Genomic DNA, 24,858 nt, shown 5'->3' on the forward strand with positions numbered 1-24,858 from the left:
TCTTTTACATTTAGCCTTAATGAGCCATTTCTGATCAAAGTGGTTTTGTTCTTTCCTAGTTGATTATTGGCTAGTTTCAACAAACTTGTTCTTCTGAGGTCACTTTCTGTCTAAATTCAAGTAAAATGCCATTTGTTACAAGCGGTTCAATTATATAGCAAACAACTCATAACACTTTAACAAAAAGCTACTGAGATATGTAGCACGTTGTGTTACTTAGATACCACCCAGTGGAAATCTTATTTATTTAGTCATGTCCAACATTGTATAAGATCTTCCACAAATACCAAGTTAATTCAGTATAGAGTACATTTTAGCCATCAAGACTGTACTTTGCTTTTTAATTTAATTAATCAAGCAGGCAGTTCTAGCATTCTGCGAAAGTGTATTCTTTTCTGTTTCATCTGCTTTAGACAGATTTTTCCCACCTCTTTCCAGATATTTCTGCTCTGCCCCGTGGTACTCCATTATATGGGCAGCCGTCATGGTGGGGGGACGATGAGGTGGATGAAAAAAGAGCTCTCAAGACAAACGGCAAACCTGAAGAAAAAAATCATGAAGCTGCAACATCAGGTAAAAAAATCTCAATCACTGCGACATTAAATGGATATTTTGGGAAGCATCTGTAATCTAAGCAAACAGCTGTTGACCATGAAAAGAGATGATCTAGTATTCTATACTTTGATTTTTTTAAATTGATGAATGTTTTAATGGCCTTGTTATTTTAATGTAAAATTTAAAATTATGTGTGATTATAAGTAAAGTATTAATTTTAATATCTTTATAAAGCACTTCTATTTAAAATATTTTTTACAGTTTAAAGGAGATGTTAAGATTTGGAAAGTAGATTAATGATATAACTAGGCATTTTAAGTATATAAAAATAATTATTAAAATATATCAATTAGACCAAAATAGTAGGCACTAATTTTGTGTTTTCATTAGATCCCCAGAATATAATCATATTTTTAAAATAAATTAGTTAATTTATTCTTTGAGATGGGATCACACTGTGTTGCCCAGGCTAGTCTTGAACTCCTGGACTCAAGCCATCTTCCCACTTCAGCCTCCCGAGAAGCTGAGATTATGGCACACACCATCTCATGTCCGGCTTAATCATATTTTTAAATGAACAATTCCCACTTTGTTCAGAAATGTGATATGAAATTACAAATTCTTCAAAACCTCAGTGTGCTCATTGTAATGAGAAATGGCAGCAACAAGATTAGTTGAGTTTGGCAGCCAGAATGAAAAAATAGTTCTGGGTCAGATTCTCAGATTAATAGTCAAGGAGCATATTTTTGATATTTCTGATATTGTTAATGGAGTGGTTCAGTCCATAAACCAGAAAATCAAGACTTCCAGGAAGCAAATGGAGGTGTCAGTTGCCACATAAGGACCTTGCAAAGACATGAGAACAGAAAGTTGGAGCAGCCAGTTTTTGAGATAACAGCAGACAAGGATCCAGAACTGGAGGAATTAAGTACAGGCATCTGGGCTCAGTATGGAAGACTAAGTCTGGCTCTGAAACAAGGATAAATTCCATGAGAACTCTTCTCACTTTTCTACTTTTCACCCTAATTCTACAAGATAAATAGGACATTTTTCTTAGCTGGAGAATAAGAACATTGGTTCTTTAGGTATGCTCTAATGGATACAAGTCTAGAAAAGCGAGCATTGTCAACTTGATCTTACAGTGCCCAAGGCTGAACTTGTCAACTTTGCAAATAAATTCCCATCCCAGCTTTATTGTTTCTGTCACCAGCAGTTTTCTTCATGCCTATGCACAGAAACAGTATTACTTAGCATGCTTTCAGATGTCAATAACAAATGCTGCCTGAGACTAAACAGGAAAGAAATTTACTGGCTCACATAACTGAACCCCATGAGGGTTGTTTACTTCAGCATCTCAACAATGTCGTCATCAGCTAGCTAGCTTCTCTCCGTCTCTCAGTCTTGCTCTTCATAGTGGTTGCAGACTGAGGAGTTTACCCTCACTCTCATAGGCTGCCTGCCAGTAGCAGGAAGGGGTACATGCTACTTTGATCACATCCAACAGGAAAGCGAAAACGTTACTTCCGGAAGACCTTCCAGAATTTGGAAGAACTTTGCCAAAAGTTCTTAACATCTCTCATCTCATTGGCCTCTCACAGGTTCAGGAGAGGGGCACCTGCTTATTTCTGAACCAGTCCTTGGCAAGGCAAGTTAGTTATCCTTAAACCAGTCTTGCTCACCTTGAAGCTGTGTGTGGTGTTAGTTTTCCCCTAAGCCACATGATCTATGTCAGGAAAGAGTGGATGCCAGAGATTTTTGGAGTCCTTTGAGGAGGAAAGAACAGGGAAAGGATATTGAAAGAAAACCAAGGATGTCTGCTTTATTTGTAAATTTTGTGTGTTCCCTTCCCTTCACCTTGTTTGTCTAATCCTTAGGTCTGTTGCCTTTCCCCACGCTGCCCCCCGTCCTGAGTCATGATTGGGCTACCAACCTCCTGGTTTCATCCCTCCTGCAGTTTATTTTGTATAACGCATCTAAATTGATATTTATTTTCTTTGTTCAAGAAACTACAATGACTGTCTTTTGCCTGCCAAATAGATTTTAAACTAAGTTGTTCATGTCAAAGTTTTCTAATTTTGTCCCAATTTCCATGGTCAGCCTTACATCCCATTACCGGTTGTTTGAGTGGTCTCTCCCAATGCATCCCCCATAAATTATGCTGATTCCTGCCTGCTCTTTTCCCACAGACATAAATACACACATACATTAAATGATAAAGAGATACATTCTAAATGATGTCTGTATATTTGTCGTCAGTACGTTACAGTTTCATTCACTATGTTGTGTGTGTGCCTCCTCCCCACAACTAAACTATACATGTCTTATTCAAGTAGCACGTAATATGCTATCACTGTGCCCTAGAGCCACCTAGTAGTACTGAGAGGGGGAAAGATTTACCAATTAGGTGATTAAGAAAACATAGCTGAATATAATTATCACCAAACTCTGAAAATCAGTATGATAGTAATTTTTATCTTGCCATTAAAATTTTAGCCCTCCCCTGTCACACACAAAACAGCTTTTGAAATCTGAAGCGCGTAACTTATACAATCAAGTGTATATGTAATTTTTGTACAGAAGGCACAACCATGATTTACAGTAATAGCTAACACTTCAATAGTGTTTACTTTATCCAACATTCTTCTAAGTGCTTTGTATGCATTTATTTAATCATCACAGCAATACCTAAAGGTGTAGTTACTGTGATTTTGTAGATAAAGAAACTGAGGCATACTGAAATTAATTTACTTGTCAAAGTCACCCAACTACAAATAATGGAGCTGGGATTTGAACTTAGATTGCCTGACTCCAGAGTCCACGCTCTTAACCATAAGAAGTTTTAATATTTCAGCCATCATTACTCTTGTAAACACAATCACTCTAAAAGGATATACTTCATAGGGTACAAAGATTTAAACAAACACTCCAAAATCAAATAGCCATAAAAATTGATCCCTCCTAGCTCAGCATAATAAAATAAATTTCAAATGTGAAGCATCCAGCAATGCTTTCATCTATATGAATGTAACTGAATTCTCAGCTTGTGTGCTCTTTCTGCTAGATGACCAAAAGCCGTCTCATAATCTTGGGATTCTTTTTGAGTAATAATTCAGTGATTTATGTCTTGTGTCAAATTCCTTAAAGTGCCCTGTCAGATACAGCTGATTAGTAATAGCCTTAAGAGACTCTCACTTGCTTTCTTATGTTAGTATGAGGATATTACTGTTTCAGATTTATCTTTTGCAGCTTTTTAAAATATAGGATGAGGAAAATAGTTTACTGTCTTGAAATAATTTATGAAGCCAGCAGAAATTGTAGAATCAGATTTGAAATGTATATCAAGTGTTCTTTAATGTGGTCATTTTGAAATTAAGGTATTTTTAAAAATTTAAACTTTTTTTTAAGTTTCAAATTGTGGAATATACGTGATTAGTTTAATAATTTATCCTATAAGCATACTCTTAGTGAAAGCAAAAAGTGATTTGCTTCTTCATTATTAATTTTTAGAGTTGCATTCCAGAAAGGATAATAGAGTGTTTACTACCTAGTAATTTTTAACGTTCCTCTCTGTGGGTTCATATATATCCAGAAACTCCTGAAGACTTGCCATATAGCTTAAAAAGCCCTGGTTTAAGCAAATATTTACTTTAGAGCAATTTCGTTCTCCAGAAATTGTGTGACTATTTTTAATCATATTAAGACAGAAAATTTGTCCTCAATTTATTTACAGCTATGCTTTTCTACCTCCTAACTTGGTCTCAACAATTAATTTAGGTTATAATTAAAGGCCTTTAACTGTTGCACACATTTTGAAATGGCATGTGCAACTGGGAATCGTAGATTTTTGGCTCTCTTATGTTGATTTTTAATCCAGCGAAACTAAATTTGGAAATTTTCAAGTCGTAGCTCCTTTTAAGCAAAAGGAGCTTATAATTATAGTCCTTGTCATCTCAAATAAGTTTAATATTTCATTGAATTTAGTACAGAAGAATGAAAAGAACATTTATTCTGGATGAAGTATAAGTATCCCTTATAACATATTGTGTTAAGGTAACACAGTCATAAAATACCTTAAGAACATAAGCAGATTATCACCAATTGCTTTTCTGATTTAGATGTATGGAATTAATTATGTCATAATCAATCATTAAATAATTTTTTAAATCTAGTAATTGAGATTAATAATATAATATTAGTCTAAACAAGTATTTACTATATTATTTAGTTTAATTTGGTATAACAAAATGAGTTTTGAAGATAGATGAATGTTAAATTTCTAAATTCCAGAATATGTTCTGTTAGTGTTCTGAGGGAGGAAAGGTGTTTTATTTTTCTATGTTGATTAGAAGACCCCTTATAGTTTTTCTATTAGGTACTTCTCAAGTGTAGTTGGACCACACTTCATCTGTTTTTGTCATCTTTAGAGAAATGAATCCTTCCACATAATGAATTTTCCAGATGATTGAACTTTACTTTTACAGTTGATAGTTTTTTTAAAGTTTAACCATTTCCTAAGTTTTTATTAAATTAATTACCCATATTACTACCTTGTTAAGTGGAGAAGGTTCAGTATAATTTAAAACTTTCTTATGACTCAGAATCATCAATCATCAATATCAGTATTACTATTATTATTCATATATATCAATAGCAATATCAATATTGATATAATCAATAATCAAATATATTAGTAATATAATAATACTGATACTGCCCTACAATAATGTCCTCAGGAGACTGTAGTATATAAGACTGTTTGCCCTACATATTCAATGGTACTGGACTACCATGTTTTGGGGGCCATTTGTCTGCTCTTGTTTTTCATCTTATCTCTACCACTTGGTGCAATTTGTCTGTCCTTAATCCTCACTTTTGTACCCTGCCCAAGCTTTGCTACATGTGATCTGAGTAAATAGTAAAAACCTCTCGGTGAAGATCTTAACTGTTAGTAATGTTTATGAATATTCAAGGATAGGCATTGTCATATTTGTCTTGGGTTTTTTAGAGTTAGGTTTTGGTATTAGCTTTTTGTCTTCCTGATTCTCAGCTGTTTTTGAAGTTTGAGGGAGAAGCATTTATTTGTGTACCTGCTTAGTTCTGGGTAACTTACATGATCTCACTTAATACTCATCTCACTAAATCTTCACAACAATCTTATGGGAAGTTACTGTTTTCTCACTTTATGATGAGGAAAATGAGGACTGCAGACTGATTAGGGATAAGATTTATCTGATTTCAGATCTTGTCTGGGCTTTGCACGAAACCAGGCTGCCTGGTTATGATCATCAGATCATAGCCTGCTGCCTTTCCACTCTATTGTGCTACTTGACATGGTTAGGTACTTGATATCTAGATGAATTAGTTATTAACTTGTATAAGTCTCAAGTTTCTAGCTTTGAATGAATGCGAGTTTGAAGTAGTACTAACGTGGGAATGGTGACCTTCAAAACAGTGCAGTGCAGTTGTTGATCTCAGCTGTTTTAATGCATGAAACATGTTAAAACATGTCAGTGTTAACTGTGAGCTTGTTTTGCAAGGGAGGAAAATTGAGATAATATTCCTTTGAATCATGAGCAACAAGTGGTTGATAAGTGCTATAACCCTGGCCAGCTTTTTTGTGTTACTTGCTTCATAGCTGAGCCACATCAGTTTTATTTGGCTGTCTGTATAGTGGATCAGTTTGATTTGGCTTTCTGTGTAGTGGGTCAGTTTGATTTGGCTCTCTGTGTAGTGGTATTAGAAACTACCACCTTGACATTGTTCTGTCACCTGAAGGATGAGCAAAGCAAAAACAAACTATATGTATATATCTATATGGGGGGAGGGAGAGAGGACAAGTTTATGAACCAGTTGTACTGTATGGACTTGATCAAGTACAGTACATTGTACATAGTAAAAAAATCAATGTCTGAAAAAATAGAAAAATAACATTAATGAACTATTAATATATGAGAAGCAGTTAATACATTTTATTCTAATGGAAATTTTAACTAACATGACTTCAGAGTAAACACTCAAAAGTCCAACTGAACATTTTATTTTTAAGAAAAAGATAAATTAACTCTTTAATCAAACATTTTTTTAAACTTAGGTCATGTCATATAAATGTATGATTATTTCTCTGATAATGTAGAGTTTTTCCAATACTTTCCTTTCATGTTCAATGATAGGAAAGCTGAGTAGATTTTAAAAGGGATAATTTTTCACAGTGAAAATTACAATATATTCTTTCATATTATATGTTCTCTTTGCCTTGTGTTTAGATTTTTTGGACAATTTATTATTATGATATTTATTGTGGAAATGGAGCTTGTTGTCTTCCGTGCCCTATCCCACATGCTTGATTATGAAAGAGAGATGTTACTATATCATTCTTCTGTAACCTAAAAGCAGTCAGGTTTTATATTATTTCATATTCAGACTGCTGTCAAGAAACCAATTATAGTACCTGACAGATCCCACTAAAATTTAATCTTTGAAAAGATGTTTCAAAAGACCAAATGCTTCACTTAATTAGAAAATGTTTGGAAACAACCTAGTCTCCCTGTATTGCCTTGTTTTCCTAATAAATTGTAAGTGATTTTTCTATTAATCTGTTTAAAAGCAGAATTTCTTTTTGAGCTTTAGGGAAATATGTCTCATTTCAACTTGCTCTTCATTTTGATAATGGACATGCTTTGCTTCTTCAACAACAGGACAATAGCATCTTTAATTTTTTATTTTGCATTTGCATACCGAAAACGTTTTAGTTGTCATTTTCATTTATGTATTTTATTCATAAATGCATCTATTTTTATACTTTTGTATTAGATTCTGAGGCAACAGAAGAATAGTGATAGTGTTCCAGAGTTGCTTGCTCCTTCTGCCAACTCATGTTAATCTGAGGTTTACAATTCAGCTTTCCTCCAAGGATTTTTGACACTTTTGCATATTCTGCTGTATGGAAATGTAAACTTCCAGAGTTATTGTCTGGAAACTGAATTTCCTATTTTAACCTTATTTCTTTCACACTGCTGCTTGGATTGCAAACCACGTGTTTTAGTCTTTATAAAATGTTTGTATCTTCTTGCAAGGATCGCACTTCAGCAATATCTTTGTCATTCTGAAAGTAGTGTTTCTGAATGTAATGGTGAAGAATGGTAAGTGGAATCATTACTTCCAGAAGATCACTTACATATTTACTTCATGTTTGTATTCTCATTTGAGTACCTATTCTCCTTTGGAGCACTACATGTGTTCATATATATTTCAGATATCTCATCTTGGTGACTTGAGAAGGGAGTTCATGGTTTTTCTGTCACTTTTTATATATACATTGAACATGCATCTCCATCTACATTTTATTTTAATTCTTTTGGACCTTGATGAATTCTAGATCCAAGTTGGAAAAAATACGGACCTAGCCATGCAAGATCCATTTCTTAACTGCTTTGCTCTCATTTGCCATTGCTGCTGCTTATCTTCCATCCCCTATTGGTAATCCAATAGCATGTTTACAATCAAGATTCTTTCTTCTCTGTGACATTTGTTCTGTGATATAAATGCCATTGGTTTTCATCCAGACTGTGATCTGCCTTCTGGTTCTCACGGAGTAGTACACATGGCCATTACCAGACTCCCTCAAGTGCCAGAAGCAATCAAATATTTTGAATTTTCTCTTATTTTTCTCATTAGGGTGCAGCATAGATGCCAAGCAAGTTGAGGAACAATCTGCAGCTGCAAATGAAGAAGTACTTTTTCCTTTCTGTAGGGAACCAAGTTATTTTGAAATCCCTACAAAAGAATTCCAGCAACCATCACAAATAACAGAAAGCACTATTCATGAAATCCCAACAAAAGACACACCAAGTTCCCATATAACAGGTGCAGGGCATGCTTCATTTACCATTGAATTTGATGACAGTACCCCAGGGAAGGTAACTATTAGAGACCATGTGACAAAGTTTACTTCTGATCAGCGCCACAAGTCCAAGAAGTCTTCTCCTGGAACTCAAGACTTGCCGGGGATTCAAACAGGAATGATGGCACCCGAAAACAAAGTCGCTGACTGGCTAGCACAAAACAACCCTCCTCAAATGCTATGGGAAAGAACAGAAGAGGATTCTAAAAGCATTAAAAGTGATGTTCCAGTGTACTTGAAAAGGTTGAAAGGTAAAGTGATTTGATCATTCAGAACTTCCTATTTTACGATAAAGAAAATCTGGTCTTCAGTTACTAGACTACTAGTAGATACTTACATGGTAGAAAACATTCTGCTTTTTTCAAAGGTTATATTTAGTCTTAAAACTCAACAGGAAGCCACACTGCCCATGTCCAACTTCCTCATTCAAAATAGTCTTTCTTCATTTTCTTGACAAAACCAGATTGGTTTTATGAGCTTATATTTATGCTGTAAAACATGTTTCTTTTTCTTCTAGAAATATAAAATTTATTAAGTTCACCAGTAGAGTTCCCTAGAAAACGAGTTCCATCATTTTCTTGATTTAAGGAAAAGATATATTCAATTCTGTTCTCTATTGAGATCAATATCTAGATCCTGAAAGAAATTTTAAGCCATTTGGTCTGAGCCAAAATTCCACTTGGGTAATGCAGTCACATCATTGATGGAGTGCTTCAAAGTATTCTCAGTGTTTACACATAAAACAAAGATTTTTGGTTTAGAAATATTTGGTAGGATCTATTAATCCAGTTTAAAAATTTTTTTAATATTAGGACTTGATGAAAATTAGAGCTGAATGTTCATTTTTGAAACAGTTATATATACTTCATTTGTGTAGAACTTAGCCAAAATTAGTAAAATTTGTATGTTTGTACATCGATATATCAGATAATCGTTTTTTCTCATTGGTTTTGCCAGTTAAATTTAGAATTCATTGAATATAGATTTATGTTACTCTATCTTTTATTTAATAAGCTAACTATAAGGAAAACGATTTTGAACAAATTGTGATTACATGTTTATCTGACCATTCTTTTACTATATTAGGAGTTTTTGTACTCCTAACACTTCATCTAGTACTCGAACATGTGATAGGTACTAATTTGAATAAACAATGGGTGACTTCTCTGTCAATGACAAGACTGGCCCTGATTTAATCTGTACCTTATGTCCTGGCATTCTGATCAAGTAATGAAGAAATAGTATTTGTACACTTATTTCTGATTTGCTTCTAAGACATTTCCTGACAGCGAGATGATGTGATTACCTAATTATTTGTTGGAGCCTATCACAATATTTAATTATAGTTACCAGCAGTTACCTGGCATATGTATTTTTGAGACATGATTGTGACCTTTTACTTCTAGACAATACGTAATTGAGACATTTCGTTTATATAGGTTAACACTCACAAATAAATAGGCTGTTTATGTGAATTGGATAAATAATATTCATATCCTAGTACAATATAAGAGGTAGCTGAACCTTGAGAATTTAGAAATAGCTTAGACTTTTTAAAACCACTCTTAATAAACAAAAACTGAGGTAAAATATCCTTTTAAAATATAATCATTTTAAAAATACCTTTATTAAACCCATTTATAACTTATTTTAGTCATTATAAGTATTTTCTGTATTGACTATTATTATTACTATTATTATTTATGTTTTTTTTTTTTTGAGGCAGAGTCTTGCTTTGTCGCCCAGGCTGGAGTGCAGTGGCGCGATCTCAGCTCACTGCAAGCTCCACCTCCCGAGTTCATGGCATTCTCCTGCCTCAGTCTCCCAAGTAGCTGGGACTACAGGCGCCTACCACCACGCCCGGCTAATTTTTTGTATTTTTAGTAGAGACGGGGTTTCACCATGTTAGCCAGGATGGTCTCGATCTCCTGACCTCGTGATCCGCCCGCCTCAACCTCCCAAAGTGCTGGGATTACAGGCGTGAGCCACCGTGCCCAGCCTGTATTGACTATTATTTTTAAGCCATTATTTTAAAACATTCTCTCTTCACGAGGCCCATTTGTGGGCCTAATTCCAAATAGAGGGATTAATGTCCACATGTATACTGTATCTGTATTTTAATGATTAGATCTTTTAAGCCCTTACTAGAAATTATGTAATCATTTTACTGTTGTCCTTCAAAGTTGATTTATAGGTAGACCTACATTCCAGTATGGTGCCAATGTGAGAACTCTTCTTTTGGATTTGCCTTCAGACCATTTTACAAGCCATTGAAGATAGTGTTTTTGTGAATATAACTCATTTTTGATCCAAGATAGACTGATTTTACTTTTCTGGACATGTGTATAAATGACATGTGAGTTTCTCCAAAAGTCAGAGCTTCCATCATTAAATAACAATTTTCCATGATGTAGGATATAAAAAGTATATAGCCAGACTCTAAATAAATGTAATTATAGCAAATAATAAAAATTTTACAAAAATTAGGTTTTCAGCAACTGTTTAAAGAATTGAAAGTAGGCAAAACAAAACTAAAACAAAAAACTTCGCTCCTACAAGAGTAAAGTGCAAGTGCTTTGGGACAGTGAGGAAAATAAACCCCATACACTTTAACCCTTTAGGAGAGTTGCCACTGCTTTAGGCCACACCACTGAGTTGTTACAGCTAACCTACCCTAAAAATATTAAAAGGACTTCAACGTATTTAGGCTTGGTTAATGATAAGCAAAGGAAAGTAAAGAACTTGGTGAGGACTGTTTCCTGGTGACTTTTTTATTGAGAAGAAACAGAAAATTGCAGCTGTTATGAGATGTTGACTGGTATAACCCTGACAAAATACAAGAGGGAATGGTAATTTTCCAAAAAAGAAAATGACTAATTTATAAGAAAAGTTTTGAACTACAAGTTATAGGAAAGATATTTGAAAGGGCCTGACACCACTAAGTGCCAGATTTTATGTATTGGAATCAGAATTAAATTCTGTGAAGATGATATTTTCATTAAAATTTTTCTGTATGTGCATGATCTGTTATTTGTTCTTATGGTACAGCGAATATTGGAATTTAGTTATTTTCAGCTCTTAGAAACTGGATTCCTTTTCAATAGAGCCAATACAACAATGAAATAGGTTGTAAAATCTAGTGTTTTTAATGAAGTCTATATTTGAACTAGTGAGTTTGTTTGGGCTTGCCTTTCATCTGCTATCTGTTATTCCTAGCTTGATTACCTGAGGCAGGGATTTCATTAATTAATCCCATTTTTTCTTTTCAGATTGCATTTTGAGTAGTCAACAATTTGAAGAAAGATCTTCAGATTTGTTGTCATATGATTTTTATAGTATTAATCACTATTTGATAGACGTGATCTCCAAATCACCTTCATTTTGATCTTACTTCCTTTGTTTCCCTTGCCTATTACTTTTCCAAGACATGACCCTTTTCTGTGTGTTCTGCAGTTCTCTCTTCTGTGTCTTCTCATTCCTTTTATGCACCACATTTTTATAACTAGTGTTTCTGTGTTAAATCATTGGGACCAGTTAGTAATCTCTAAATTCATTAGGAACAACCTATAAACATTAACACTCAACTTCCCTAGACATAGGTCATTTGCTTCTCCCACCCCCAAGTCTTTCATGTCTGATCATTATTTTGTTTGGTACCATATTATTCAGTGGGTGTTCAGATTAAAATTTGTAGCCCAGGTAAATTTAAAAATCAGATTTAGTCCTGGAAGCATTAGAATGTACCTTGTTGACTAAATTCATTTATAGCTAAAGAAGCTTAAAACTAATTTAAGCTCTGATTTGTGATTCCATTTAAAACATGCATAGAATAACTTGACTTTCTAATAATTTCATGCTATAATACAATATCATTTGATTATTTTTATCATATACTTATTATTTAGATAATGAGAATTTTTAAATCAGGAAAAAAATAATTTTTGTGTCATCACATCCAAAACCTAACAGAACCATTAAGGGTAACTATTTAGTGGCTTTTACTTGCTCTAAAATAGAAAAACCTTTGTTAAAGAGGTGATCTTTCAAAATTCAAATATATTCTAACCTGGTATGCTTCATGGGGAAAATAGCTGGTTATATTTAGCACCATGCTGTTTGCCCAGTGGTCCTTAGATCTAGGTGGAGATTTCATAGATGACCCTTTGCATTGATAGACCTCTCAGCATGCTTTCTTTAACTGTAAAGCCACTAGAGTTTCAAGTGCAAATGCAGTTTTCAAAAATTCTCATAGCTGGAAAGATATTTGGAAAAAATTTTGCAATAATTAGTGGGGACTACAAATTTGAATCTTTTTAATAAAAAGGAAAAATATGCTGAGCTTCTGAAAGTATTGAACATCAGTGAAGCTTAAGATTCATCACATTTTTACAATACTTGTGTTCTCATTTCCTGTGTAACAGTAAGCATTTCAGTGACATTACCCTTTTTCTTGTCTTTTTTCATCTCTAATGCTAGAGTCAAATTTTTTATTGCTAAATAAGGTGTATAATTTGAAGGCAGAATTAATGTTTATTGATGTTAGGAATACAAATATCGCAGAGATAGAGCATCGATTATCTATTAAGACATTGATGAAACATTATAAAGTTAAAATTTGGAGAAAGGCGATCCTATTCAGTTGTTCATAAAGGACCTCATTGTTAGTTGATAAAATTTGAATGTAACCATTGCAATTGAGCAAGTTTGCCGAGCCTGTTACTGAAGAGAACATATGACTTTGGATTGAAAAGGAGGAGGGGAGCAAAACAAATAGCACTTTTGTGTATGCTTCTAAATTTCTACATGGGACTTTTTCCTTCTCTATTGTGTGGTTTCTTTTTGTATCCAGGAAATAAACATGATGATGGTACGCAAAGTGATTCAGAGAACGCTGGGGCTCACAGGCGCTGTAGCAAACGTGCAACTCTTGAGGAACACTTAAGACGCCACCATTCAGAACACAAAAAGCTACAGAAGGTCCAGGCTACTGAAAACCATCAAGACCAAGCTGTTGTAAGTCAAACTGCTTTTATGATTGCATTCTTTGATGAAGACAATCCCAGAAAAAGAAGGTCATATTCTTTTACTCAAAGTGCGGGAATCTTGTGTCAGGAAACTACACATTCAACACCACATACAAAACTTGAGAAAGCAAAGTCTCCAACAGCAGATGCCAAAGTGGTTTCTTTGTCTTTACAGACTAGCTCTGCGCATCACAGAGGGGGGCATGGTGTTCCACATGGGAAATTGTTAAAACAGAAATCAGAGGAGCCATCGGTGTCAATACCCTTCCTACAAACTGCATTATTAAGAAGTTCAGGGAGTCTTGGGCACAGACCAAGCCAGGAGATGGATAAAATGTTAAAAAATCAAGCAACTTCTGCTACTTCTGAAAAGGATAATGATGATGACCAAAGTGACAAGGGTACTTATACCATTGAGTTAGAGAATCCCAACAGTGAGGAAGTGGAAGCAAGAAAAATGATTGACAAGGTAAATAATTGAAATTTGAGTGTGATCTTAGTTGTTGTGTGGTGTATTTGACTGGTGGAAATTATTGGAGAGTCAGCATGAGATGTTGTCATGCAGTCAGTGGTATGTGAATTTTAGGGTTTTGTTAGGGAACTGCAAGACTAACAGTAAGACCAACATGCTTTGTGATTTTATTTGCTGATATTCTGAATTTACCTGAGTTTCATACATAAAGCTCTGTACATTTAAAAGGTTTGGACCTTTGAAATTTGTGTAAATTAAAGATAGGTTTTTAAAATAGTATGCTTTGGACATTCTTGCTTTGCATTTATTTAAAAAATAAAAAGAAACAACCAACAAACATTGCTATAACTCTGTTAACATAAATGTAGATATTAGCCAAGAATAGTTAACCACAGATTTCCTGCCTGCTGATTTCATGTTGGAAGCAGATGAAAATACTTATTTTAGCTTTGTTCTTTGTCTGTATTTTTTCTTAATTTCTATTCACTGCTGTCATTGGTGATAGAGGAGAAGTATATGAAAACAAAATCAGTTGTTTATGATTTAGTTTACTAGTTTAGTCATGTATATGACCAGTCGTGATGGTTATCTACATTTCAAGTATGTTCTTTGATATTATTGGTTAGAGTGTATAAGGATTGTTGCATGGTTTAAAAAGTAATTTTTCTCAGTTTTGCCAATGGTCGTGAAAGGTTGACTTTAGAATCAGCTATCAAGGTTGCCATTGAAAGTAATGGCAAAAACCGCAGTGACTTTTGCACCAAGCTAATATTACCTCTTGCAAAATAGCAGTATCCGTTTGGCTAAACGTTAATCTTTTGTTTGAATTCTTGTTACTCAAATCCGCTCCATACTCAAATCCACTCTTGTTACTCAAATATGCTCCAAGCAGCATAAATATTACTTGGAAGCTTGTTAGAAATGCAGCTTCTCAGGCCCATCCTATATATACCAAGTCAAAATCTACATTAGAAATGAGATCTCCAGTTGACTAATGTGCACGTTAACATTTGAGATGCACGTATTTAGATGATGAGTTTCTGGAATGGCCTCTCAGGGAGGAGGGCGAGATAAGATAACCCTTCGGGATGCAGGAAAAATATCAGAACTTAATGTTTACTTTTATTTTCATATTTTTAATTTTTATTTTGGATTGTGTTCTATAGTGTATAAAATCTCTTACTACACTCTAAGAGAGTACATATAATTTCTAAACATACATTTATTGTGGAGTACGTGCTTAAAGTTTACCACTGAGCTGCTTAACTCCAAACTTTTGGAGACCCATTGTCTGGGAAATAGGTGAGCAATATTATAGTTGTTAATGTGAAAAGTATAGCGTTTAAGACACATCTAATGTTTCTTAATGACTGATCATAATGGCTGATGTCTTCCCATTAAAGGATTATTTTGCAGTAAAGGATTTTACATATATATATATAGAGAGAGAGAGAGAGAGAGAGTGCAGTTTAAGAACATGGACACTTGTAAGCAGACAGATCTGGGATTAAATATAAACTTTGCATGTGCTAGTGTGTGCCCTTGGGTAAAGTTACTTCTTTAAGCCTGTCTCTTTTATCTCTGAAACAGAGGAGATATCACTAGATTATAAAAAGAATTCAATAAAACATATAAAAGGCTTATCACAATACCTGTCTTATTATATTGCTTTATAAGTGTTGCTTTATCATTACTGTTATTAGGAGTTTCCACATTTGAATCTCTACATAAAGTATTGACAAATCCCAGAATGTTCTTTCAACACTGAAAGGGTTAAATATAAAACCACAGTGAAAGTGACAGTGTGAGGGGCTAGCTTGGCCAGGACAGCAGAAAGCCAAGAAAGAAGTCATTGTAACAGATGAAACTCTTCAGGAAACTGCTGGATAGAGAGAGTGGCCGCAAAACCTGTTTTACACCTGTTGCCTACAATTATCATAAGCATCATTTTTTATTCTCAGAGTCCATTTTGACAGCAAATTACATGGTCACGCTATGGATAGAGAAACCCAAGACTTTAGAGCAGGGGTCATTTAAAGGGGTAATGGTAGTATGTGACTGCGTACATAGTTCAGAGTCATTGTTAGTTTGTATAAACCAGAAAATGAAGCTGACACCATATTGCTGGGAAGAACAAAGCTCACTACATTATCTTGTGACTACCAAAGAAAAAAAGCTAAGATTCCATTAGCTTGAATCCACATAAAGCTTAAAGCCAGATTCGGGCTAATTAAAGTCAGGCTCTGGGAAAACAAAAGCATAGAAGCAGGAATCATATGTCTGAGTAAGATGAAGTAACCTGTGGGTATGAAGAGAACAAAGACCAACAACAGCCAGAAGGAAGGCAGAAAAAGCACTTTGGGAGGATAGGAGTAGATACAGGCATCATATCAAGTTGCCTGGATGAGTGTTGTCGTCCAGTTTCTCCACTTTGAAATTTGGGTGTGTGGGATGGAAGTTGGGGCCATCAGCTGTTGTTTGTCTGAATTTAAATGTTCTTTGGTCCTGGAAACGTTCATGTGGTCTAACTCTTCTTTTTCACGTCATCATTTGAGATGTGTTCTATTTCATTGATTCATTTATTTAGCAACTTTAATTCAACATTAACTATGTGCCAGGCTTTGTGTCTACGAGAAGGTGATTCATAATGAAAAGACTGAGCTCTTTCTCTCAAGAAATGGCTGTGTACTAGAATAGATATACACAGACGAAAACCAATACTTTAAAAATAAAGCTGTTGGAGGAAAGCTACCAATAGCTTCCAAGAGGAGATCTCAGGTCTTCAGAGGACATTCCTTCCTCAGAGAAGTCTTCAGTCATTCAGTTAAAAAAAAAAAAAAAAAGTAGTCACTGTCATCAACTTGTTTCATTTTAATCATAAGCTTTATTACTGCTTCACTAGTTCACTGATTATTCATTTGCCTCCCCACTCCCATTGGAGAGAGACACAAACAAATGTGGTAAACTCCATGACTGTAGGAACCTAGTGCCAGCATATAAAATGTCCTCAATAAATATTGCCAGCTGAGCTACTCATGAAACATACGTAATTAATCCCATAGCAGGCATTCTAGGTAGAGTTTTCCAGAAATATGGATAGCCTATTCGAAAGCACAGCATCACACATGAGTTCTTCAGAGGACCACAGTTACTATTGAAGAGATGAGATTGGACTCGATATTGAAGCTCATTATATATCATACTGAGGACTTTAATGCTGAAGGCAGTGGGGAATCATTGAAAACATTTAAGTAGGGCAATGACATGGTCGAGTCACTGTCAGAAGTATGAAGTATGGATTGAACATTGGACATGTCAGAAGCACAGAAGGCAATCTAAAAGCTGCTGTCATGTCCAGTAGTCAATCAGTTAATGAGTAGATCTTAGGTAAGAGGTCTCGGCTAAAAATACAGATCTGGGAATTATTAGACAATAGAGGGCAGCTGTCTTAGTATGTTTTGTGTTGCTATATCTGAGAGTGGGTAGCTTATCAAGAAAAGAGGTTTATTTAGCTCACAATTCTGTAGGCTGGGAAATTCTAGAGCATAGCTCCACATATGGCTGGCTTATGTTAAGGGCTACATGCTGGGTCAAAACATTGTAGAGAAAGTCAGAGGGGAAGTGGACATATGCAAAAAGGCAAAACAAGAGGGGCTGCCTTACTTTATAACAGTCTACTATGAAGGGAACAAATCCATTCCCATAAGAACAAGAACTCACAAGACAGCATTAATATATTCATGAGAGATCTGCCTTTTTGACCCAAACACTTCCCACTAGGCCTCACCTCCCAACACTGTCACACTGGCAATTAAACTTCTACGTGAGTTTTGGCAGGGACAAAGCACATCCAAACCATAGCAGTAATTGAATACAAAATAAGAGATGAGATCAATCAGAGAAAATGTATAGGGTGAGAGGAAATAAAGTATGAAAATCTCAGCAACACCAACATTGATGGACAAAGGAGAAGGGCGAACAAAGGAAACTGAAAAGTATGAAACAGGAATAAGAGAAAACCAAAGGAATATGTAGCATCTTGGAATCAAAAGCAGAGCCAAGAGAAGTCAGTAAGCAACAGTATCACATGACACTGATGTTAACTATGATGAGCACAGAATGCCTTTTCAGTTTTTCTCCAAAATACATTGTAATTCTTGGGCTAAAGAAGATGAGCAAACCATGTATTTGCATCTTACCTTGGGAAGAGTTGAATAACATTAAAATAGGATTTCTTTAAAGAGATGACCAAGCTAAACTGCTGTATCCTTATTTTTCTGTGCTGGTAGTAGTTAAAAGATAGTGAACTACCTACCCTCTTTTTCTGTCGCCAAGTTATGAGATTACAGCATTTGGGTTTGTATTTTGGGGCTGTCTCTCTCAATAGATCACCTTATTTTATGCATGTCCTCAAATTCACCTTTAAAATGTTAACACAAATACCTGATATTGATAAAGACCTCTTAAGTTTTACTTCTAAGTTTACGTGGAAATACACTATAAGAAAGTGCTGTTGACTGCCTAGATTAAAGGCATTTATCTCTCATAGTAGTAATTATCTCTCCCAACCCTCTCTCCCTTGGCCTCTCTGATAACTGCCTTCCCATCACAGTACCAGTTTCTTCTCTCCACTCTTCCATCAAAAGAGATAACCACTGAGGCAAGAGGAAGACCTTGTCAGGGTTACTCCCTAACCTCCTAAGCTAAATAGGAGAAACTTGTGGTAAGAACAGAAAGCTAAACATTAAAGGAACAAGAAAAAATGATCATTGTGGAGGGCTTGAGGAACTATCCTCTTGAAATATTTCTCCTCATAAATTTCATGCCATAGACCAACTCTGCCAGATACTTTTCTTGTCCTGAGTTTTGATTCTTGTTCATTGTATCAATATATCCCCCCCAACAAAGCCTCTTATTAGCATCTTTTCTTCCCTCATAGGGCCTGGTCACTGCTGGTTCTATAAGCAACAGTTGGTATGGAAGAATCTAGAGCCAGGAGACCTATAACAAAACTAGAAACACAGGAGGAAGAACATTTACAGTAGTGAGTCAAACAGCTCAAGAAAGTCAGTGCTGAGGATCTGGACCCTGTGAAAATATTCCAAACCCTGAAAGTCACAACTAGATTTAAGATGAGATCCAAGTAAGAGCTAGGGAAACGATGATAAACCAGAATCAAAATCTATGTAGACAGTGCTACATAGAACTCAGAGGAAGGCAGGATGTCCAAAGTCCACTCAAATAGAAAATTAGATGTGCATGGGAACTCAAGGAGTAGGAGATCAAGTAAGAGCCTTGGACAATAGGAGAAGACTTTGACAACAGAGTCAGCATTTTTATTTTTGACTGAGCAAATTTTTCTATATTGAGAATTTTTTCTTTTTAATTTCTACCAGGAGAGCTTACTTTTGGTTTCTCTGATTAGTTCTCCTCAACCCTTCTTAACCTCTGCTGCCTCCTTCCTGGGTTTAAGAAACCCTCTCCTGCTATGTTAATTTCCAAAGCTTCATGAGGGAACCCTCACCTTTTATTCAGCCAGAGGCCTAACATAGTAGGTTTGCCCTCATTTTCCTTTCTCTCTTATTGTATGAAATTCTATTTATTTTCCTCTTTGAGGAAATTGTGCCCTCAATCTAATAAGCTCTTCTTTGTGTTTTTGGCATGCCTAGCTTCTCATAATTCATTTTATTTATTCCTTCCATCTTTTTATTGTGGAAAATATATATAACATAAAATTTATCATCTTAGCTATTTTTAAGTGTAGAGTTTAGTGTTATTAAATACGTTTAAAATGTTGCACAACCATCACCACCATCCATCTCTGTAACTTTTTGTCTTGAAAAATGGAAACTCTATACCCATCTCATAAATTTCACTTTGAAGTGGCTTTTACTCACCACTCTATTTAAAGTAGCTGCATCATTCACTTCGTCTGTCTCTCCATCAGATTGTCATGTTCTGTTTTCTTTATAGAACTCACTTCCATCTGGTTTATTTTCTGTTTGTCCACTCTAAGATGATGTTATTTGTCTTGTTCACATCTGTATCCCTTGTGTCTAGAACAGTGTCTGGCATGTAATAGACACTCAATAAATATCTTTTGAATGTGAATGAATGAGAAAGAAAAATTTGTGACCTGCTTTTTCATTTGTTAGCATTTGTATATGATTCGTTGTATATTGGCTAACTTATTTCAATGAAGTTATAGATTAATTAAATCCAACCAGGCCCCCACAAAGAAATTTTTCTGCATTTTTATATGCTGAAACTAGTTTATATCTTTATTCCAAAATAACTTGTTAAAATATATAGTTTAAAACCTTGTATATATTATAAACTTAGCTTCATAATATTAAGTATGAAAGCTGCAAAGATAGTCTTAGAAGAAGAAATGTATACATTTCAGGGAGATGCTGTGATAAATAGACTAGACTTACCTTTGAGTTCCTAGCAATACCTACCTGACAGCTTCCAGCTGGAAAATCTGCTTGGCAAGGAAAGGGGAATATGATTATTGATGAACAGCCAGCTTATAGGGACTGTAAGAGGGGATGCGTGACCAGGGAATGAACCATAAAAAGGAGAGAAATTGGACATTTAAATTTTAGAGGAATTAGATGAGATCTAAGTATAATTTGAAGATAGGAAAGAAAGAGCAAATCGAGAAAGATGTAGGAAGTGATGGGAGGGAAGAGATTATGGATGTAAGACTTCTAAGTAATGGGGAGAATCAAGGACACAAGATAGGTTAAAAGGGAAAACAAAGATTTAAGAACATGTTTTCACCCAGACAGGGGAGCAAAGGAAGAAGATAGAGGCTGAGCGCAGTGACTCACGCCTGTAATCCCAGCACTTTGTGGGGCCAAGGCGGGTGGATCACGAGGTCAGGAGATTGACACCATCCTGGCTAACATGGTGAAACCCCCTCTCTACTAAAAATACAAAAAAAAAATAGCAGGGCATGGGGCATGAGCCTGCAATCCCAGCTACTCGGGAGGCTGAGGCAGGAGAATCGCTTGAACCCGGGAGGCGGAGGTTGCAGTGAGCCAAGATCGCGCCACTGCACTCCAGCCTGGGTGACAGAGCAAGACCCATATCAAAACAAAAAGAAGATAGAGTCCCATTTAAAGAAAATATGAGGTAAAATTCATATAATATAAAATTGACTATTTTAGCCATTTGGAGTGTACAATTCAGTGATTCACAAGCTTGTACAACCATCAGCACTATCTTAATTTCAGGGCATTTTCATCACTGCAAAACAAAATCTCATAATCATTAAGCAGTCGTTTCCCATTCTTTCCTCTCCCAGCCTCCTGGCAGCCACTAATCTACTTTTTGTCTCTATGGATTTGCTTATTCTAGACATTTTATATAAATGGAATCATATTATATGTGGCCTTTTGTGTCTGGCTACTTTCACTTGGAATAATGTTTTCAAGGTTCACATGTGTTGTAACCTGTATCAGTACTTCATTCCCTGTGTTTTTTTTTTTTTTATGAGACAGAGTCTCACTCTGTCGCCCAGGCTCGAGTGCAGTGGCTTGATCTCGGCTCACTGTAACCTCCACCTCCTGGATTCATGCGATTCTCCTGTCTCAGCCTCGCTAGTAGCTGGGACTACAGGCACATGCCACCACGCCTGGCTAATTTTCCTATTTTTAGTAGAGGTGGGTTTCGCCATGTTGGCCAGGCTGGTCTCAAACTCCTGACCTCAGGTGATCCACCCGCCTCGGCCTCCCAAAGTGCTGGAATTACAGGCATGAGCCACCACGCCCTGCCCATTCCTTTTTATGGATGAATAAATATCTTATTGCTTGCATAAACCACATTTTATTCATCTATTCATCCACAGATGGGTAATTGTGTTGTTTCTTCCTTTGGCTGTTGTAACACTGCTGTGAATGTGCATGTACACATATTTATTTGTGTACCAGGATAAATTATAAAATGTCTCTCCTGGCTACCTTTCTGTGCTCTTCTAATAATTTTGTCTGAATTTTAAATTTAAAAGTTGATGACAAATATGTGATAAAAATCACAGTGTTAAATATTCAGAATAACTTATTCCATTGAATTTTAAGGGATTTTTATTTTTAAAAGTAAAATTAGATTTTCATAGACAATTACAAAAATAAATTCTCCTCTTAAGTCATCCTGATTTAGTTCCTTGAAACTAGTGGCTAGAATTCTGCATAATTCTTAATTCTTAAAGTGTCAAATTATTTTCATGGGCCATGGGAACCTCTACTATTGATTTGATCCAACAGAGACCCTGCTCTCCTTACCCAAGAAGACTTTGCTCATTGAGGAGAAAGATGTTCTGGTTATCTGAGGTTGAAACTTGAAACTTGAGTACATTTTTACTTGGACACCTTAATGTGATATACTAATGCAATACTATTTTTCAGTTGTTACTTTAAAATAAGACTGTAGAAGTTAGATGTTTAATCTGCCATTATATTTTTCATTTCTGTGGGAATATGAATTCTGAATTCCTACTGATTTGGATATTTTTTAAACTGATAAATTAGCACTATTGCTATTGAATTATCATTTTGCTCTACATTGTATTACTATATTTTTATGCCTACATCTTACCCCATGGCGCTTCTCTTCTTTCACAATGGTCTCTATTTTCTGTCACAATCAGCAAGCTTCCTGTATCTGATGTTACTAAATGTAAATTTTCACCTCTCTGCAAATATTCAATAGGTAGGATATTTATCCCCGTGAAAGTTGACCCTGTATCCCCCATCCTCACCATTCTGATTTCAGAATTGGACACTGTGGATCTTTGCACAGACTGAGCTTTTAAACAATAATGACTGTGATCATAATATGCTAGTGAAAAAAATCAGTCAAACTTTTCATAGGTTTGGTTTGTATTGTACGAGTTTGTTATCTGGAGAATGTTTAGTCTCTTTAAACTTTAAAATCTAAAAATATAGTTTGGTTCTTATGGATATTTGGTTTTAATTACAGAATATTCCTGCATGGTTCTTTCAGGTGACAGCCTCTTCTTTTTATAAGCTCCTTTATCAGACCTAACCTTCTCAAAAGCAAAGACTGTCATACAGATTTTGTAATCCCCTGCAGTGGCTAGCCAAGTAGCCTGTGGAGAGTAAGTGCCGTTCCTCAGTAACAGGTTGTTAAAATTGTTTAGAGTAGCCACTGAGCTTTGGATTTGAAATCCCAAAGTGAAATGCCAAATATACAAATGTATTCAGAAGAAAAGATTGTTTCATGATTATTGGAGTGGGATAGGGAGGGAGGTACTGCCTTCTTACCCCAGACCTAAAGGCCATGGCAGAGGGATTGTGGCTCACTCCACAAATAGAGATGTATCTACTCGGATCGGGGGACCTGTAGGAGAGAATATGTGAAAGCCACTTCCTACGCCCAATATGAATGAGTTGTCTTTGAACATCTGCCAGGCCCAGACAGCTCTCCATGCAAGTGCAAGTTCACAAAGAAGTTTTCTACTCCTGTCCTATTCCCCCTTCCTTTGATCCTACTCTGGAAGAATTAGAAACTGGCAAACTTGGGATACAAGCATAAAAATTAGGTATCTCATCTCCCTCCCCACTGTGGACTTCTAGCCTACAGAAGTTCCTAGCTGAATGAAAGACCTGGATTTTGTACTATCTCGTGTCTGGAATTTGGATTGAGACCAGGCCAGAGAAGAGACTCATGAGCCTCGAGCTGAGATACTGTGTTGGAAATACCTTCGAGGCCGGGCGTTGTGGCTCACGCTTGTAATCCCAGCACTTTTGGAAGCCGAGGCGGGCGGATCATGAGGTTAGGAGATTGAGACCATCCTGGCTAACACGGTGAAATCCTGTCTCTACTAAAAGTACAAAAAATTAGCCGGGCGTGGTGGCGGGCGCCTGTAGTCCCAGCTACTCGGGAGGCTGAGGCAGGAGAATGGCGTGAACCCGGGAGGCGGAGCTTGCAGCGAGCCGAGATCGCGCCGCTGCACTCCAGCCTGGGCGACAGAGCAAGACTCCGTCTCAAAAAAAAAAAAAAAAAAAGAAATACCTTTGAGCCTTCCAGCAGGTGGGATGACAGTAAGCGACAGTCTATATAGTTGGTAATTGAAGTGAAGCCTTGCATGTTCCTAGGTGAAATCACCTGGGAACAGAATCTAAAATGAAAGGTGAGAGAACCTAGCATACTTGGTTTTGGTTTTGAGGAGCTCTCTAGTTCTGTACAATTATCAGCTCTTTTTTCAGATTGTAGGTACCTTTTTTATAAGTGTGAAAAGTACACTAACTTTAAGTATATAGACAGTATAAACTTTATATCTTTGTTTTCACATAAAAGTTGTCACAAGTGGATGTGTTTCTACTTAGAGGCAGAAACGCATAGATACGGATTTCAATCTGGATTGGTAGTCATTGCTATCATTAATTTGTCAAAACGCTGTCAAAACAGATGTGAAATTTGAAGGCTTCTTTCCCCACACTGTAGTAGGTCAGGCCCTACCACTTGTTTGGAGAAGAAATAATTGTTACTTAATAATGTATGTATAGCTGTCTCTAATGCTTTAAAAGGAATCTTTCGAACATCATCCAAGTATTTTCTGCCCTGCTTCAGCTCCCCTTCCTCACAGGATTAGTTCTTCGTGTGTTTTTTGTTGTCTGAATTTCAAAGTGGTGTCAGAAGTGATTTAGAGAGGTTCATGATATTTTATTTGAAACTGCTGGTGCTTAAAATGTTTGAGGAAATCAAGTTTTTAGTGTGGATTAGAATATTCATCAGAAAATCACTCAAGGTAATTTCTAAATTACATGTCAAAGAGAGGCAAAATGCAAGTACTCATGTGGTTATTTTAACTTTAAAACTTGAGTTAGATTTTTGTTAGTAATTATAAAATAAGGAAATAAACTTCAGTAAAATTGGAG

At 35.8% G+C, this 24,858-nt stretch overlaps 1 protein-coding gene across 31 annotated transcripts in view; it reads left to right on the top strand.

Annotated features, from left to right (window-relative positions):
• CEP170 (centrosomal protein 170) overlaps positions 1-24,858 on the top strand; it is a 130,383-nt gene that overhangs the window by 54,962 nt on the left and 50,563 nt on the right. For 14 of the 31 annotated variants that reach the window (XM_063724385.1, XM_063724368.1, XM_009247271.3 and 11 more), the window contains exons 7-10: positions 439-573; positions 8,230-8,706; positions 13,305-13,468; positions 13,655-13,948. In XM_063724385.1, coding sequence (XP_063580455.1) covers positions 439-573; positions 8,230-8,706; positions 13,305-13,468; positions 13,655-13,948 — 1,070 coding nt within the window. The remainder of the gene's footprint in view (positions 1-438; positions 574-8,229; positions 8,707-13,304; positions 13,469-13,654; positions 13,949-24,858) is intronic. The other 17 variants (XM_054550172.1, XM_063724399.1, XM_063724404.1 and 14 more) reach the window with 3 other exon arrangements.

This window comes from Pongo abelii, chromosome 1 (genome assembly GCF_028885655.2).
Source record: "Pongo abelii isolate AG06213 chromosome 1, NHGRI_mPonAbe1-v2.0_pri, whole genome shotgun sequence".
NCBI classification, from domain to species: domain Eukaryota; kingdom Metazoa; phylum Chordata; class Mammalia; order Primates; family Hominidae; genus Pongo; species Pongo abelii.